Below are 16,517 nucleotides of genomic sequence, written 5' to 3' on the forward strand. Positions count from 1 at the left end.
CATGAGTCACATACCTCGATTGAGGAATAAAACACATCAGTTTCAAATCAGATGCTGTGGTTCTAAAGTGGCATATATTGGATGCAATGGCAAACTTAACTTTCAAATCTAACTTCCCAACTCAATCACAGTTGCTGTTTCTATGTTTTTATGTTTTATTTTTTAAAGCTGGGACTAAGCGATGTGTGCAATAGAAGTAGACACTGTTTCTACTTCTATTGCAAGGCTACTGGAGGTTCCCCAAAATTGGTGTATTTGTATTTGCTTTCCCTCTTGGGTCAGTGTGCCAAATCTCCTCTTTTCACTTTCAACAACCCATTGCCACACACAGACACACACTCATGCTACTGGGCAAAATAAATAATATAATATGAATGCATATATAACACACAAACACAAAACGGGACAGTAAACAAACAGGTTCTCCAGGTGCTAAAGAATGAGGGATTAAGAGAATCAATGAGACTGCAAACAAGATTTTTATCTCAACTGACCATTCTAGAAGCTAAATTGCTTAATTGATAGCTAATTAGATAAACAGGGGGGGAAATGTCAATCATCTCCCCTAATCAGCTCTGAGACTCCAGATGTGCCAAACAAGTTAAACACTAGTGTGAGTCCAGCAAGTACGTCTCACAAGACACTGATTGCTGCCAAAAGAGTATCTTTATATCTGGGTTTATAGGCTAAGCTAGTCCAGTCTATGTAACTGGCTACGCAGATAGATGTTCGGCTCTATGAAGTATTTAAAGGGCTGTTTTATAAGAGATTGTGATTGTTTCTGTGTTTTTTTTTCTAACATCTTTCCTCTTCTTATCAAATTTACTTTTCTATAGTATGCTTAAAATATAATTCATTGGTTACATAAAAAACAATACAAAGTACTATTACCTATAAACTCTGTATACAGTATAAGAATGCTGTGGCTGGATAACTGAAAGGAATGTGGTGCCAGCATATTAACCAACCACCACTATAAGAGCTGTGTCTTGCTAAGTGCAAGAAAATAAGTTAGTTGAATAAATAAATGAATTAATTAAGTTGTATTATTACTGTTTTTCTTTTTCGAGAATACACGACACCACAGCAGTTTGCTAATCAGTCATCTAATTAGATTAATTTTACGATGGATTTTAATGAGCACTGTCAATGAAATTGTCAAATTATGTATTTCTCATACAAAATAACCAACAACCTTATTAAACCACAATGAAAGTAGGGAAATTATGCAATGGATAGCTTTTCAAGAGTGTTGCATCAAAGGACCAACAGTAAGTGATGGTTTGATGGTTTGATGATTAATTACCCGCTGAAGAAAGTAATCCATCATTCTACATGTTACCTTACTTTCTTGTTACTCCATAAAATGACCTGAAACACATTGTCACATAATTACCAGTTAACTACATAAACCTGAAGCTACAGTTCAATACACCAAAATATATTTCTATCACAATGACTACACGCATACAATCTCTATTTTAGTGTTTACATGTGAACAAAAAGCCAACAACACAAAACGAAGATGAAAACCAGCCGATTTTGTGGCACAACCATCTCTAGGATTGTTGTCAGAGGTCAGAAGAGAATGGTGAGAAAGCTTCAAGCTAAGTTGGCAGCAATAACTCAGATGGCCATTTTTCTATCCTGGATAAGCAGAAGGGCTTCTCTGAACTTGTTGATCCTTGGAGAAGACCAGACCAGTTGCCATTTCTGTAAGATAAAAACAGGAAACTTATCAAAATTGGACATTAGAAGATTTGGAAAATGTTGCCTGGTCTGAAAATTCCCAATTGCTGTTGCAACATTCCAAAAGTCAGATCAGAATTTGGCATAAAGGACCATTCTACCTTGTATCAGTGGTTAAGGTTGCTGATGATGTTGCAGTGTTGTCGGTGGTATTTTCTTTCACATTTTGGACCTTTAATACCAGTGGAGGATCATTTATATCAGCGATCCTGACCTTTTTTGTACCATGGACCAGTTTATATCCTACAATATTTTCACGGACCGGCCTTTAAGGTGTCACAGATTAATACAGCAAAATAAAACCAGTACCGGCACCAAAAAAGATTTTTTCATAACACATGGGTAAAGACCCATGGAAACTGAGTTAATGATAAAAACAATTTTAAAAAACTAACGATAAAACCCCTGAAAACTATACATCTCACACCCGAGCCTCAACTCTCGTGCCCCAGTACCAAACAACTCACGGACCAGCCCATTGGTTGGGGACCGCTGATTTAAATGCAATTACCTGTGAATTGCTGTTGACCATGTCCTTCCCTTTATGACCACAGTATATCCTTTTTAAACTGATACATTGTCATGAACTTTGTGGAAGACACCCTGTTACCCCACCATGTTGAATACAGTGGCCAAGATGGCCATTTTGCCTAATCATGTTTTATGTATGGCTAGAGACTGGCAACATATGTAGTATCTCATAGGCAGAGGAGAAGACAACTTATATATAATGTTTGTCTGCTGTGGAGGTGAATTTTAATTCACATCTGCGCCTTCAGACTTAAGATATGAAGGATCAGCCCTATGTTTTATCATCGGAGAAGGGGTCCCCTGCACTGAAAAGGTGAAAAGAGAATAGTGTTGGAATAAAATATCATCCTCTTACTCCTTATATCAAGCCTCATCAGAAGTCATGGCAGTAAAAACAAGAAAATGTGCAAAAACCAACTTGTTTATTCCAGATATTATTGCAAATATTTATTGTCATCAGATGAGATATGCAACTCTTCCATCTCTGGACAGCTGACAAGGAGGCAGCTAAAAAAGAACGGCTCAGATACCCTCTGAGAAACAGTTTACATTCTCACATCAGGTGAGAGTTTATTTGCTAAGGGTCTGAGTCCAACAATATTAGATTCAAAGAAAGTTTTACTACCCAGCAGCTAACAGAGGCTAACAGCAGCACCTGCTGACAGAAAAGTTTAGGATATCCTCAACAACTCACCTGAGAATCATTGTCCTTTGACAGAACTGAGTTTCACTGACTCATCTACTCGTATCTGACTCATTTGACAATGTTTTAGAGCCTCCTCCAGAGTAAAAAGACGCAGACACATATTGACAGCTGATGTAAACAGCGAACTGACAGCCTGCAATCGCAGTCAGAGTTGTTTCTCCTACAGTGGCCAGAGATATGTACTGGAGTATGGAGGGGTAGGAAAACAGTTGAATGACTAAAGATTATTACTAGTATTATTGTAATTAAAGTTCAATTGCATTTTTTTAAACAAAAGTATTTTTTTTGGTCTTTTTTTCATACAACCTACAGCTCCATCTATTCATCCATCCATTCAAGAAACTAATTTCCAACGCTGGAATCAATGAATCATTCTTCTGGTCACTAAACCAGAGCTTGTGACCATAGGTGAGGGTAGGAACCTGATGGGTAAATTAACAGCTTAGCTTTAATACTTGGCTTTTTATGTGGCTCTTTTTGCCACAACAGGTTGGTACTGTGGATGGTATACCAGTGAGCCCCTTAATAAAATATAATACTTTAATTTAGGGCCCATGGCAAACAGTAAATGTATAAATAGTTCACTTTATGAAAAGTGTATAGGCAAAATTGAGTATTTTTAATTTTCCCTTAGGGCAAGTTTGTATGTTTGAAAAGCAATAATAATAAAAGCGATGATGTGGCATCATTAGGAACAAACTGATTGAAAATGTCATAAAACTGTAATGATTAAAAAATGTGAGCTATGACAAAAATCAATTTAATTAAATTCAGTTTTATTTATACAGCGCCAAATCACAAAAACAGTTGCCTCAAGGTACTATATTGCAAGGTAAAGATCTTACATAATACAGTGAAAACAGAGAAAACCCCAAAAATCATATGACCACCTATAAGCAAGCACTTGGGAAGGAAGAACTCCCTTTTGACAAAAACCTCCAGTAGAACCAGGCTCAGGGAGTGACAGCCATCTGTCGTGAATGGTTGGAGTGAGGGAAGGAAGACAGGACAAAGACAAGAACCAGAACCAGAGATTAAAAATAACTAATAATTTAATGCAAAGAGGTGTATAAACACATAGTTATTGAAAAAGGTGATTGAAGAAGAAACACTAAGTGAATCATGGGAATCTTGAACCTGCATATTTGTTTAATATGCACATTGAAGGACATATCCTGGTCAAAAATGAATCCAAGATTATCCTCACAGTGCTACTGGAGGTCAGAGTAGTCCCATCTAGAATAAGCATCTAGTTAGATACCATGTAACTACGATTTTTAGACCGAGCATCAAAAACCTCAGTTTTATCTGAATTTAGAAGCAGGAAATTAGAGGTCAACCACATCCTTATTTCTTTAAAACATTCCTGTAGTTTAACTAATTTGTGTGTGTTATCTGGCTGCATGGATACATAAAGTTGGGTGTCATCTGCAGAGCAGTGAAAATTTATGCTATGCCTTCTAATGATACTATGTAAAGTATAGTATATTGGTAAAACATGTATAATGTAAACAGAATTGGTCCTAGCACAGAACCCTGTGGAACGCCATAATTAGCCTTATTGTGTGAAGAGGACTCTCTAATCGCTGAAATAAAATATCGTCCACAGTATGGAACGCTGCACTAAGGTCAAGCAGGACAAGTCCACTGTCAGAGGTCATAAGAAGATCATTTATAACCTTCACTAAAGCTGTTTCTGTACTGTGATGGGCTCTGAAACCTGACTGATTAGCTCAAGAACAGTGCATAGACAGCTTCATGGAATGGGTTTCCTTGGCCGAGTAGCTGCATCCAAGCCTATATTAGCAAGCGCAACACAAAGTGTCAGATGACATTCTCTGAAATGAAAAATCATGCTTCTCTATCTAGCAATCCAATGGAAAAGTCTCAGTTTGGCAGTTGCCAGGAGAATGGCACTATTCAACTGCATTTTGCCAAGTGTAAAGTTTAGTGGAGGGGGAATAAAGGCGTGGGGTTGTTTTTAAAGAGTTCAGCTCAGCCCTTTGGTTCCAGTGAAAGTAAGCATACCAAGACATTTTGGATATTTTCAAACTTTATGGGAACAGTTTGGGATGCCCGCTTCCTGTTCTAATATAAGTGTGCATCAGTCCACAAAACTCTCAAATGGACTTCTGGAAGAAAGGTCAAAGATTCCCATAAACACACTCCTAAACCTTGTGGAAGGCCTTACCAGAAGAACTGAAACTACCACCCCACCCCACTAGGGTAGGGTGACATCATATTAAACCCATTTAAGTTCACATGTGTGTGAAATCAGATGAGCAGATACGCCTGGCAACACAGTTTACCTCTATAAACCAGCTACTGAAGCTATCTGTAGGATGGGAGCTAAAGCTGGCAAAATGAGCAAGAGCCCATTTGTGGGGCTTTTCATCTTGTGTAAATTAATTACATGTCTTTTAATTTCTGTCTTGCACAGAAGTACAGGTTCACCAAGGTCAAGCAGTTTGTAACCTGCGTGTGACCATGGTTGTAAGGCAGTTTGCAAATGAAGGTCAGATGACATATTTTGACCCATTCAAACAACCTTGACCCATTGTGTCAGTAACAGGAATAACACCTGAAGGTCAGTACTGCCTGCAGGAAAGTGTGAACTCCTGCAGTGGTTTTTGTTTGCTTAGTTTTGAGTCTTGGAGAACAATGTACTGGTGTGTGTATGTGTGAAAGTGTCTGCGTATGCGTATGCACTAGAGGACAGTGTTATATTGTTTTGGAGCCTTGTGGTTGGGACGGAGCTAACACCTGAATGAACCTGTCACTGCAGACACATTGCTTTTTCAGCTCCAGCGATTACACTGCACCCAAACACACTGAACAATTTTTGGGTGGTGCTTTGTACATGTGTGTATGTGTAAGCGTGTGTGTGAAACAGGGAGAGGAGTGTGTTACTTGTGCACTGCCTGTGTGCAAGTGTCTGTGAGTGTGAGAGAGACAGGAACAGATAGCAAGAGTGACAGAGCGTTGTGTCTCAGAGTGTACATGTCTAAACTACTGCTGTGTGTTGGGTTTCACCCAGGAAAATATGAAATAGGGCTACTGCTGTGTCCTTCGGGGTTTAATAATGAGTCATTTTGAGGAATATACACATGAACATGCATACATAGGGGATGGTAGGCAATGGCAGTATTCAAAAATTCAAAGACATCAAAACCTTAATTCAAGTGAAAAACAGAGGATTGCTCCTGAATATTTCATATGCAGAAAACACTAATGGAATTGAACCTGATAGTTAAGAGGATGTTTCAAGTCCAAAGATATTGATATCATTACCTCATGCTGCATTTATATCATATTGGAGGAACAGTATTCGATTTACACATCAACATCTATCTATCCATGAGTTGTAGGGATCAGTTCTCATAAGGTGAGAGGTGAGCTACACCAAGAAAGGTCTGTTGCATAAATCTAGTCAGTTAGTATTAATTTTTAGACAGTGTGGCATGGTGGTTAGCACTGGTATCTTACAGCAAAAAGGTTGTGGGGGGGTTTCTGTTTTTTGCTGTGTCTGCATGGGTTTTCTCCAGTACTCCAGCTTCCTCCCATAGTCCAAAGACATGCAGTTGGTGGAATTAGTTAACTGGTGATTGTAAAGTGACTGTTGGTGTAACTGGTTGTCTGTTTCTGCGTTAGCCATGCGACAAACTGTTGACCTGTCTAGTGTATACCCCACCTCTCCCATTATGTTAGCTTGGATAGGCTCCCTCAAAGGTGAGTTGTATAAGTGGAAGATGATGCATAGAAGGATTGTGGAAAACACCGGCATCAATTTAGAGGAAAAGCATATAGCACTGTGCAAAAGTCACTCCTCACTTCTTTATATGTGGTAGGAAAATGACAAATAGGTCCAGCAAGCTATTACAACTTCTGCAAAAATAAATAGGCTTCTGATGAGGCTTCAGTGAACAGTAGACAGATCAACTGAAGGGCCAGATGCATCTCTTAAATCCTGTGTCAGGTATAGCCTTCGACTGAAAATCAGTGAAAAAACAGCTAGTTTCCAGAAAAAGCCTTTGAAAGACCTTCAGAACACCTGCAGAACTAATACTCAAGACCATTTTAAACAATTACAAGAATGTCAGGCTTCTCGGAAGGAAAATACATGCAATGGGTTATAGTAGTACATGATCTAAGGCTAAAACAGAGTTTGAAAGTTTGAAAGTCAATATTTCAAATGAACACCAGGCTTCTTGAAGAACATCTGGAGCTCTTCTTTGGATGGTCACTGCATTTTGTGCCGAGATGATCTGACACCGCTTCAGTAATGTTGAGGTCTAGGCTCTGAGAATTATAATCCATGATGGATAGTGTTCCACTTTGTGTTTTTTTTCTATCCAGGTATGCTTTCAATGCATTGGTAATATATTTAGGATCATCGTCATGCTGAAAAATGAAACCATTACCAATCAGACGTTTTCCAGATGAAATCCCATGGTGGATTAAAATCTGACAGTACTTTTCTGTTCTCATAATTCCATCAGTTTTTACAAAATCCCCAACGCCACTGGTTGAGATGCAACCTCAAACCATGACAGAACTTTGAGCGTGTTTTACAGATATCTGTAGAAACTCACCATTGTGCAGTTCTTCTGATCTCCTACATAAATACTAATATATACAAAAAAGGTGAGTAAAGGTAAATCAATCAATTACAATCAATCAATTTTCATTCAACATTCCATAAGGCCTGTTGCCACTGATTTTCTGTTCAGCTCTTCTGTAACTGGGCATACCTCAGCTTTTTCTCCATGTTTGTCTTAATGGTTTAATTGAGAACTTTACTGATGAGGCTTCAGCAAGCAGTAGACAGATTAAGTGAAGGGACAGATGCATCTCTCAAGTCCTTGTCAGGCATAGCATTGGACTGAAAATCTGTGAAAAAGCAGCCAGTCTCCAGTGAAAGACCTTCAGAATGCCTAAAAAACTACTGCTCAAGACCATCAAGTCAGGCTTCTTGGAAGCAGATTTCATGTAATGGCTTACACATGGTTTGCATGCAGGATAAGTTAAAAGCAGGATGAGTAATAAATAAAATTGTCCTGTTTCTAGACTATATGGTTCACGATATGGCAACTTTACTGTACAGACTTAGTACTAAGAAAGAAACCATTTTAGCTGTACTATGATGTTGTGTTAGGCTTGTTAAGAGACAAAGTAAGGCGGACAGATTTGCAGAGATAGATGAAACAAAAGCAGGTCAAGGGGAGCTGACACCCATCAGCTTTCTCTCCTTAATCTATCAGTGTAACACATCTCTTGCCCCATCTCCCTAGACACAATGACATGCCAGATATCACAGGCCCTCAGCAATTGGCTTTGTCATGGCCTTTAACCCATGCGGATCTATATGTGTGTGTGTGTGTGTGTGTGTGTGTGTGTGTGTGTAGTAGATGGTGCTTTAAAACATAAGCTCAAAAATAAATTTATAGCTGCTCTTTTTTTGTAATGTTCCACTAGCCACTGAACACTGTAAATCTGTGCTTGTGTTTGTGTGTTTGCTGAGGTTGGGTGTTAATAAAGACGAGAAACAGAGAATCCTTAAAATAGAATTAGACACATAGCCACACAAAGAGTTTTCAGTTGCTAAAATGTAGATGAAATATCAGTTATTATCCTGTGAAATCATTGGCTCTGGTGTATTGCAAATGTTATCTCCAAAATGCAACCCAGGAAACCTTTTCTGTTCTACTTGCTATGAACCGTAAAGTGGGTATCTGTGACTTCTATCTCGATGCAGAAATTTACACACATATTACAGGTAGCTTTTCTATTTAATACAGGATATGTTTCTTTTGCTCTGTGTGTGGCATCTTAAAGTGGCAAAAACACAGCATTTTATGACAATTTTGTTGTAGATTTTTCTTTTGTCGTTCATTTATCCCAACTCTGGCCACAGTGTTCACTACTGACACTGACTTTCAGACACCACACTCTATGTCAAAGCCGGCTGAAGTCAAGAAGAAGAAGATGCAAAGAATTTGTGTGGTGACAAATGATAGAATGGTCTGTAATTCACAGTAGCAGCAGGTAGAATCAGGATGTCTGACAGGCAAGGAAGCAAAGCAGGTAATGACAGTCTGAAAAGTTATGAGGGCATGATGTGCTGCAGGAATCCAAGTTGTCAAAATGACAGACACATGAATCGGGATGTATGTGAAGAGAAGATTTCTTAAGTTGCAGTAGTTTCCCAGGTAGAAAGTTTTAACTGAATCAGTTACTGATGCGTGCAATACCAAAAGTTTATTAATGGTTAGGTTAATCGGGTAAACTTTTTACATCAGTTTGTTCTCATCTCAAAGAGCAATTTAATACAGCATTCTCAGATACCTAATGCTACACACTATTATGCAGTTGGGGCCCTGTGGCATTGGTACTGATATGCCATCTATGGCAATGTCAGCCACCAGGAGCCAAGGTATCTCTATTAGAGAGCCACAAATCTGTATTAGGAGGTTGAAGACGTCTTAGTGACATATACTAGGAGTTCGTTCTTCTTTTTTTTTTTTGCAAATTTGTTACATTTTTCACCTTTTTTCAATCGAAATTGTTCCTTTTTTCACTTACTTTTTAGGTTTAAGCACTGCAAACTACTTGTTGAGGTTTAGCACAACAACATGTTTTAGGTTAAAACACACACGCCTCCACAGCCTTAACCGTGATGATTGACAAATAATGATTTAGGGGTTACAGACCCCTCCCTTAGCTCTGGGGCACGTAAACCAAAGGACACCTTGTGCATAAATGAGCCACACCAGCAGCTGTGATAAAGCGATGATGTGGGAATTAGAAAAGGCTTGTCCGGCAAGGCAGTTATCCAAAGGGTGTACATTAAATATGCAGTTTTACTTTAAACAGTAGGATCAAGTTTGTAAGACTTAATACCTCCTTAGCTAAGATGTGTACCCCATAATGAGGTTCTGTTCTGATATGATATGGAGTTTCTGATAATGACATTGCTTTGTATTAAACACTGTTTTTCTTTGTTCCTTAAAACATTTGGTCATTATCATTTTCATAAGTAGTGGTAGTAGTGTTTGGTCAGCAGTGTTGGGGAGTAACGGAATACATGTACCGCCGTTACGTATTTAAAATACAAAATATGAGTAACTGTATTCCGTTACAGTTACCGTTTAAAAAGGTGGTATTTAGAATACAGTTACTTTGTTGAAATAAATGGATTACACGGCGGTACTTCCCTGTTTCATATTGTGGCGGGTCAGGCCTGTTTGGGTTTTGTTTGACAGCTATGTTATGTTATTCCAGGCGGCAGCGTTACGGTTGCCATGGTTACAGGGTGACGCTCTCTCTCTGCGTGTTTCCTGGGTGAGAGAGGCCTTTTTGTTGTTGTTGTGCTAAGCTAATAGGCAGAATGCTACAGGCATATCTCTAAAGAATGTAGCATCATAGGCAGTGTAGTCCGTGCTGCAGGGAGAATGGACTGCCATACCGTTATGTGTCCTTGAGCGAGGGAGGGAGAAAAAGGAAAAGTACGAGCTGTCATCGAGCAAAAACGGGAGCTGGAAGCATGTAAATATAATAATAACCACTGCAGCCAAGAAGAGTGCCTGACGAGCTCAGTTGTAAGTAAGCTATTAAGACTCGACTGTACGCTGTATTCGTGTTTTCCACCGAAACAATAAGTTCCGTTGGAGCAGCCTTTCAACGCCTCTCTCTGTCTCTCGCTAACAAAGTTGACCCAGACAACAAAGTAAAGCTAGTTTTCGGCTACGAGCCCGACACAGAACCCACCGTATTAGAGGTCCCTTTACTACGGTTCGGAGCCGCGGACCTTCAGTAACAGTAATAGATCACAGCAATAATACATTCACGTAGTTGTAAACAGCATATATTAAGTAATCCAAAGTATTCAGAATACGTTACTCTCATCGAGTAACGTAACGGAATACGTTACAGAATACATTTTGGGGCATGTATTCTGTAATCTGTAATGGAATACATTTTAAAAGTAACCTTCCCAACACTGTTGGTCAGTGTCAGGAATTGTGACTGGCTCAAGGGTACCCATTCTGAATATTTTAAAGAACAAATAAATTATTCTACCATATAAATATAATAACTGTAATCTACGTATTATTGTTCTCCACTGCCTTTGTGTTAGTATGTTAGTGATGTCTAAATCCATAGAGCATCCTATAAAGACAGCAAATATTTCTAAAATCTCTAACATCTCTAACCACTGTTTGTCTTTGCAGATTAGAAAGTCCTTCCTATGAGGTGATGCAGCTCGACTTTGAGGTGGATAACGTGATTAACCTGGTGCCAACCCAGACTCTACACTGGAGCGTTGAATACCCAGCTGGCACACAGACAACTTCCAGGCAAACAGAGAAAGTTTCACACCTCTATATCAGCAGTGCCGACATACAGGGCATCGTACCACTGGCTGAGGTAAGGGATGATTTGATAGATGAGTACAGATATAGATATCTATGAGCATACATATTGACATGCCCAGCAGCACACACTTGTTACATTTGCTGGAATAGACTTAATTTTTCCCTCCATTTCCCTCCTCCTTCTAACCTTCTTGCCGACACCCCCAGCCACCTCCTTCCTCCAGGGTGATCAAAGCTGGAAAGGTCAACTTGTTTACCCCCTCCTGTTGCTACAAGCCTCCCGGTCTCTCTCTCTCTCACACACCTTCTTAGACAGACACACAGCAGGTTTTTTTCCTCACAGGTTTCAAAATAATAAGCAGCCTCACAAGCAGTCATGCAGATTGACAGGCTGACATAGAGTCACTCACACAGACCTTGTAATAACAGTCATTGCCTGAAATTCACAGATGCCCTTACTTTCACTTCTCTATTGTATCCTGTAGGTGTCCTTCCTTGTAATAATCAAATACAAAGACTGCCCTTTATACATATGTAAATTGAGTTCAGTTCAGTTTTGTTTATATAATGCCAAATCACAACAACATTCACCTCAAGGCACTTTCTATTCTAAGGTGAAGACCCTACAATAATACAGAGGAAACTCTAAAGAAAAAAATGTAACAGTCCTCTATGAGCAAGCACATGGCGACAGTGGGAAGGAAAAACACCCCTTTAACAGGAAAAAATATCTGGCAGAACCAGCGTTAGGGAGGGACAGGCATCTGCCTGATGCCTTTATTGGTGTTTATTGGACTGGTGGTCCTCTGCCATGACCATTTGGAGTTGAGGGGAAAACCCTCCATGTTCCTAGACTTTAAAAAGCACTGACATTACCAACAAGTCTTCAGAACAAAACCAAAGGATTAAAAATAGGCATTTAGTTATTTATTATGCACTTGGAAAATGAGAGGAAATAATCTAATGCTAATAGCATATTGGCACTGTAAATTAGCTGTAGTGGGCAGCAGGCCATACTAGGCAGCAAATGTGAAAGATCATAGCAAATGTTACACAAATACTTTAATTAAACCCTTAATTAAACCTTTTATGGGGTCCAGTCAAAAATGGCCAAGCACTGTTCCATTCATCCATCTTCTTTTGCTTATTTGCATATCTTTTGATATGCAAGCCTATCCCAGCTTGCATAGGGTGCGATGCAGGGTATTGCCTGGAGAGGTCGCCAGTTAATCTCAGGGCCAGCACTAATTCATGCATCCATCCATTTTATTTTGCTTATCCAAATCAGGGTCGCGGGCCATGAAGCCTGTCCCAGCTGCTATGCAAGAGCCAGTGTGGGTCCAGCACTAATTCAAATTCTGTTAAATAATATGATATGTTTCATTTACATTTAATTATAATTTTTTAAGCTTTGTTTTTTTTTTGTTGCTTGCATTATTTATTTGAGTCTTCGTTGAGTTCTTTGAGATTTATAAGTACAAGGAAATGAACAAAAATAGTTACAGTGTATAAAACTTACATATCTATTTGGTGAAGTAAAACAAATTTCACCATAAATGAGTAAAATGATCATTTACTCTTTAGTACTGTAGATTTGGTGCAGACAGAGAGAGAAAGGGAAAAAAAATCATAAAGTTAAATTTAAAACTGTCTGCCTGCAACATTTCTATTAAGACAAAATATCCCTATTACAACATACACTGGAAAGCCCAAACAGCTCTGGCTAAAGCAACCAAGAACCCTTAGGCTAAAAAGCGAGGCGGGGAATGCTTTTCAAAATGCTCCTACTTCCATTACCACTGAGGTAGAGCTAATCTGCCCTGATAGCCCTCCTTCAAACAGCAAAGCCCTAGTGACAAAACCCAATTTTGTTCAGGTCTCTGCACCCCCTGTCTTTTTCACACACTGCAAAAAGCAAGCTTGAAACCATCATTTTGAATAGCAGGGCTGTTGGGATTTTGCTTTGCTCAGTGTGAATGGAACGTCAGGATGAGCTACAGCTTCTGACACGCTACACTTTATAACATAACCGAAGATTTTTTTATCACTGTTATTATTAGAGTGATGGGTATTACTTATATTAAATTTACATTAAACATAAATGACATTACTACATGTTTTATTACAAAAAGAGAGAATGAGTACACCTGTCAATATTTCTACAAGTTACTGTGCATAATACGAGGCTTCCTTTTTGGGTTGGGTTTTTTTTGCCCCCAATTGTATCATAATAAATATATATAATTCATAATTCATTCATGTATATAATTCATATATAATTCAGCTTTTGTGAACATAAATTAGGTGTTGTGGGAATGAAAAGCAAAATTATTTTATGCCTTTATAAGGTGCTATTGGTGTATAACTGCAAAAGTTGGTCATTTTAGTGATTGCTGGGTTGTTGCTACGCAACATAATGATGGCATAATGACTGACATGGGTGTACAAATGTTTGGTTCAGTTCATTTTAAAAAACATGACTTGTATTTATAGCCATATTTTTTATGGTGATCCTATCATTATTATTATTGTGAATATAAAAACTATACTGTATACTGCAGCAAAAAATGTAACTTTTTTTTTTTAATTCTGATAAATAAATGCTTTAAATGACTAAAATTATTAGAGAATTCTGGGCTAAAATTTAGCAGCTATATTAAAAAAATCCTTGGAAGGTTATAAAACGGAACCACACAATTGTCTGGTGTTTAGTTAGGGTCATTTAATCTCAAATTAGCCAAATTAGCTCCGAACATTGAGCTCCTGAAAACAACCCATTCTTTTACAAATGTTTGTACTACCAGTCTGCATGCCAAGGTTTTTGGTGCGTTTATACATCTGTGGTCGTGGACTTGATTGGAACGTCTGAATTTCTATGAGTTGGAGGGTGAGTGAGTACTTTTGGCAAGATAGTGTGTATTAAAATGGTTGTTAAATTCCAGCATTTAGCTCTTTGACATATTCATGTTTAAAAACTGCCTCAGATTTCAATGTGCAAAAAAGTGGACTGACCATTTTTGAACAATATATATCTTTGTTTTGATACATGAAACTAAAATTTGATAACTTTTAAACATAAAAATATTACGCAAATTGGAGATGGTCAAGTATACGGCCTGTTTTGATTTCAGACACAACAACCTGTTGTTGTGATTAGAAGTTATCAACATGACTAAGAATGATTATATGTAACTGAAGCAGTTTTCTAATTGCCTCCAGCATTACATGGATAAAAAAGTACATCTGTTGTCTCTGTCACTCCTAACTACTAGTTACCCACACAAAGAAATGTATTTGTATCCACACATGGACACAGACATTTTTTCTTTCCCTCCCTCTAGCTCTCTTTCGCCCCTCTCCTTAGGTAAAAGCATCAAAATGGCTGCTATTACGAGCCATTTGGGCCTCCAAATTTGTTTACCAGAACTCCTGACCAGGTCTTGATTGCTGGTTGGTTATTTAAGGTGACTTTCACTGAGAGGGGTCTTTGTGATAGATTACCAAGATGAAAGCTCCAACTTTTCTGGGTTTTCTTGGAGAGAAGGAATGATAAAAGAATAAAATTATGAGCTGCTAGGGAATCTTCAAAAAGAGCTGGATGAAAATGCTTTCACACTATCATCTATCCTTTTTCTATACAATTCCACATCTGGGAAACATGAAATCCTTCTCACAGCTGTTTAAACAGCCTAAAAGCTAAATATGACGTAACCTTTCATCACAAGCACTCTAGACTGACCTTAAAGCATAATTTCCTAGCCATCTGTTTGGTTGATTTAACTCCACTTTATCCATCTTCTACCAGCCTCCAAATCAAAAGTCAGCTTATCAACAGGTCTGATGTGATAGTGCAGTGTATTCTATTTTACAAGGCAGCAATGAAAAACAGAGCCCTGGCTGTCATTACCAAAGCCCTCTCCGACATTTTCCTCCTAATTCCATATATCCATTACGGTTCTGGTCTGTTGCCTGAGCTGGAAAGAAAGAGGTCCTCTTCAGGAAACGATGGATTATTAGGAGTAATTTATCTCCTGTAGGGGTGGAAAAATTGGTTTCATCTTTTACAGAGGAGAGGTGACTGGGGCAGAAACAGTTGTTAGGGAAAGAAGAGTGACAAAAGAGAGCTATATAGAAATAGAGTGGCAGAAATTAGCACCAAAAATTGGGATTCAATTTAAGACAGTTAGCATTTGTCTAGCAAAAGATTGGCATTGATTTCTGCCAACGGTTAGATCAAGAACAAAACACAGATTAATATTAACTAAGCAATTTACAATACCTTGTAACCCAATGCCAAAAAACGGGAACAAATCCAATTTCTGTCACTTACTTCTCAAACAAACCGTCCATCATAAAATTCACAGAGCATTTGCTGAATAGGAGCAAAGAGGACTTTGAATTTATTGCCTAAGGAGAACAGCGGGGTGGAGGAAAAGAACTGCAAAGAACCCTGAAAAATCTGAATAGTGAATATGCGAATTTCCTATTTTGAAAAGTGGGTTGTCATACTTGAATGGACCCACAGTGACGGCCAATGGTGCCCTTTATTTGTCCCAGACAGTCCTCTCAAATCTGACGGTGAAAATTTTTCTGAAGAATATGGGCAATAAACCCGTTAAAGCTTAGATTAGGATGTAGTAACACACACTGCGTTCACATTTTAAGACAGTCAATTCACCGCCTATTGCCTCATGTAAGTAACTTCGGCAATTGTGCTGTTTGCATTAAAACCATATGTTTTGTCCCACTATATGAATTTCAGACGATATTCACCATACAACCATACACGATGTCTGTATGTCATGACATGGGTTGTAAGAAAGGAGTTGTATCTGCTGTTTTATCTACAGTGTATTGGATGCATAACCTGATCGCTATGAAACATGGCACTGAAGACTTCAGTTATAAAATGTCCAAATGAAATAAGTCTTAAATACCTTTTTGAAGCTTTTTGAAGTGTAAGTCAACATAAGTCTTAGTTTCTGCACTTGTTTTTTTGAAGATCTCAGAGAAAACATATCTGAAATAGCTGCAAAGTTTGACTGCACATTGTTATTATTCCAACCAAAATGTCCTGGTGAAGGTGAAGAAAGGATATAAAATCACGGGAGAGATTTGAAACGGAGAAGAATTGTTCAAATTCTAACATACAATGT

General features: G+C 38.4%; 1 protein-coding gene across 1 annotated transcript in view; it reads left to right on the top strand.

The window, feature by feature from the left end:
- The window catches only part of si:dkey-215k6.1 (transmembrane protein 132C), a 257,482-nt gene that overhangs the window by 179,281 nt on the left and 61,684 nt on the right, over positions 1–16,517 (top strand). Inside the window, exon 5 of the mRNA XM_006790028.3 lies at positions 11,218–11,413. Coding sequence (XP_006790091.1) covers positions 11,218–11,413 — 196 coding nt within the window. The remainder of the gene's footprint in view (positions 1–11,217; positions 11,414–16,517) is intronic.

The sequence above is a fragment of the Neolamprologus brichardi genome, chromosome 12 (assembly GCF_056152115.1).
Source record: "Neolamprologus brichardi isolate AB-2024 chromosome 12, ASM5615211v1, whole genome shotgun sequence".
NCBI classification, from domain to species: domain Eukaryota; kingdom Metazoa; phylum Chordata; class Actinopteri; order Cichliformes; family Cichlidae; genus Neolamprologus; species Neolamprologus brichardi.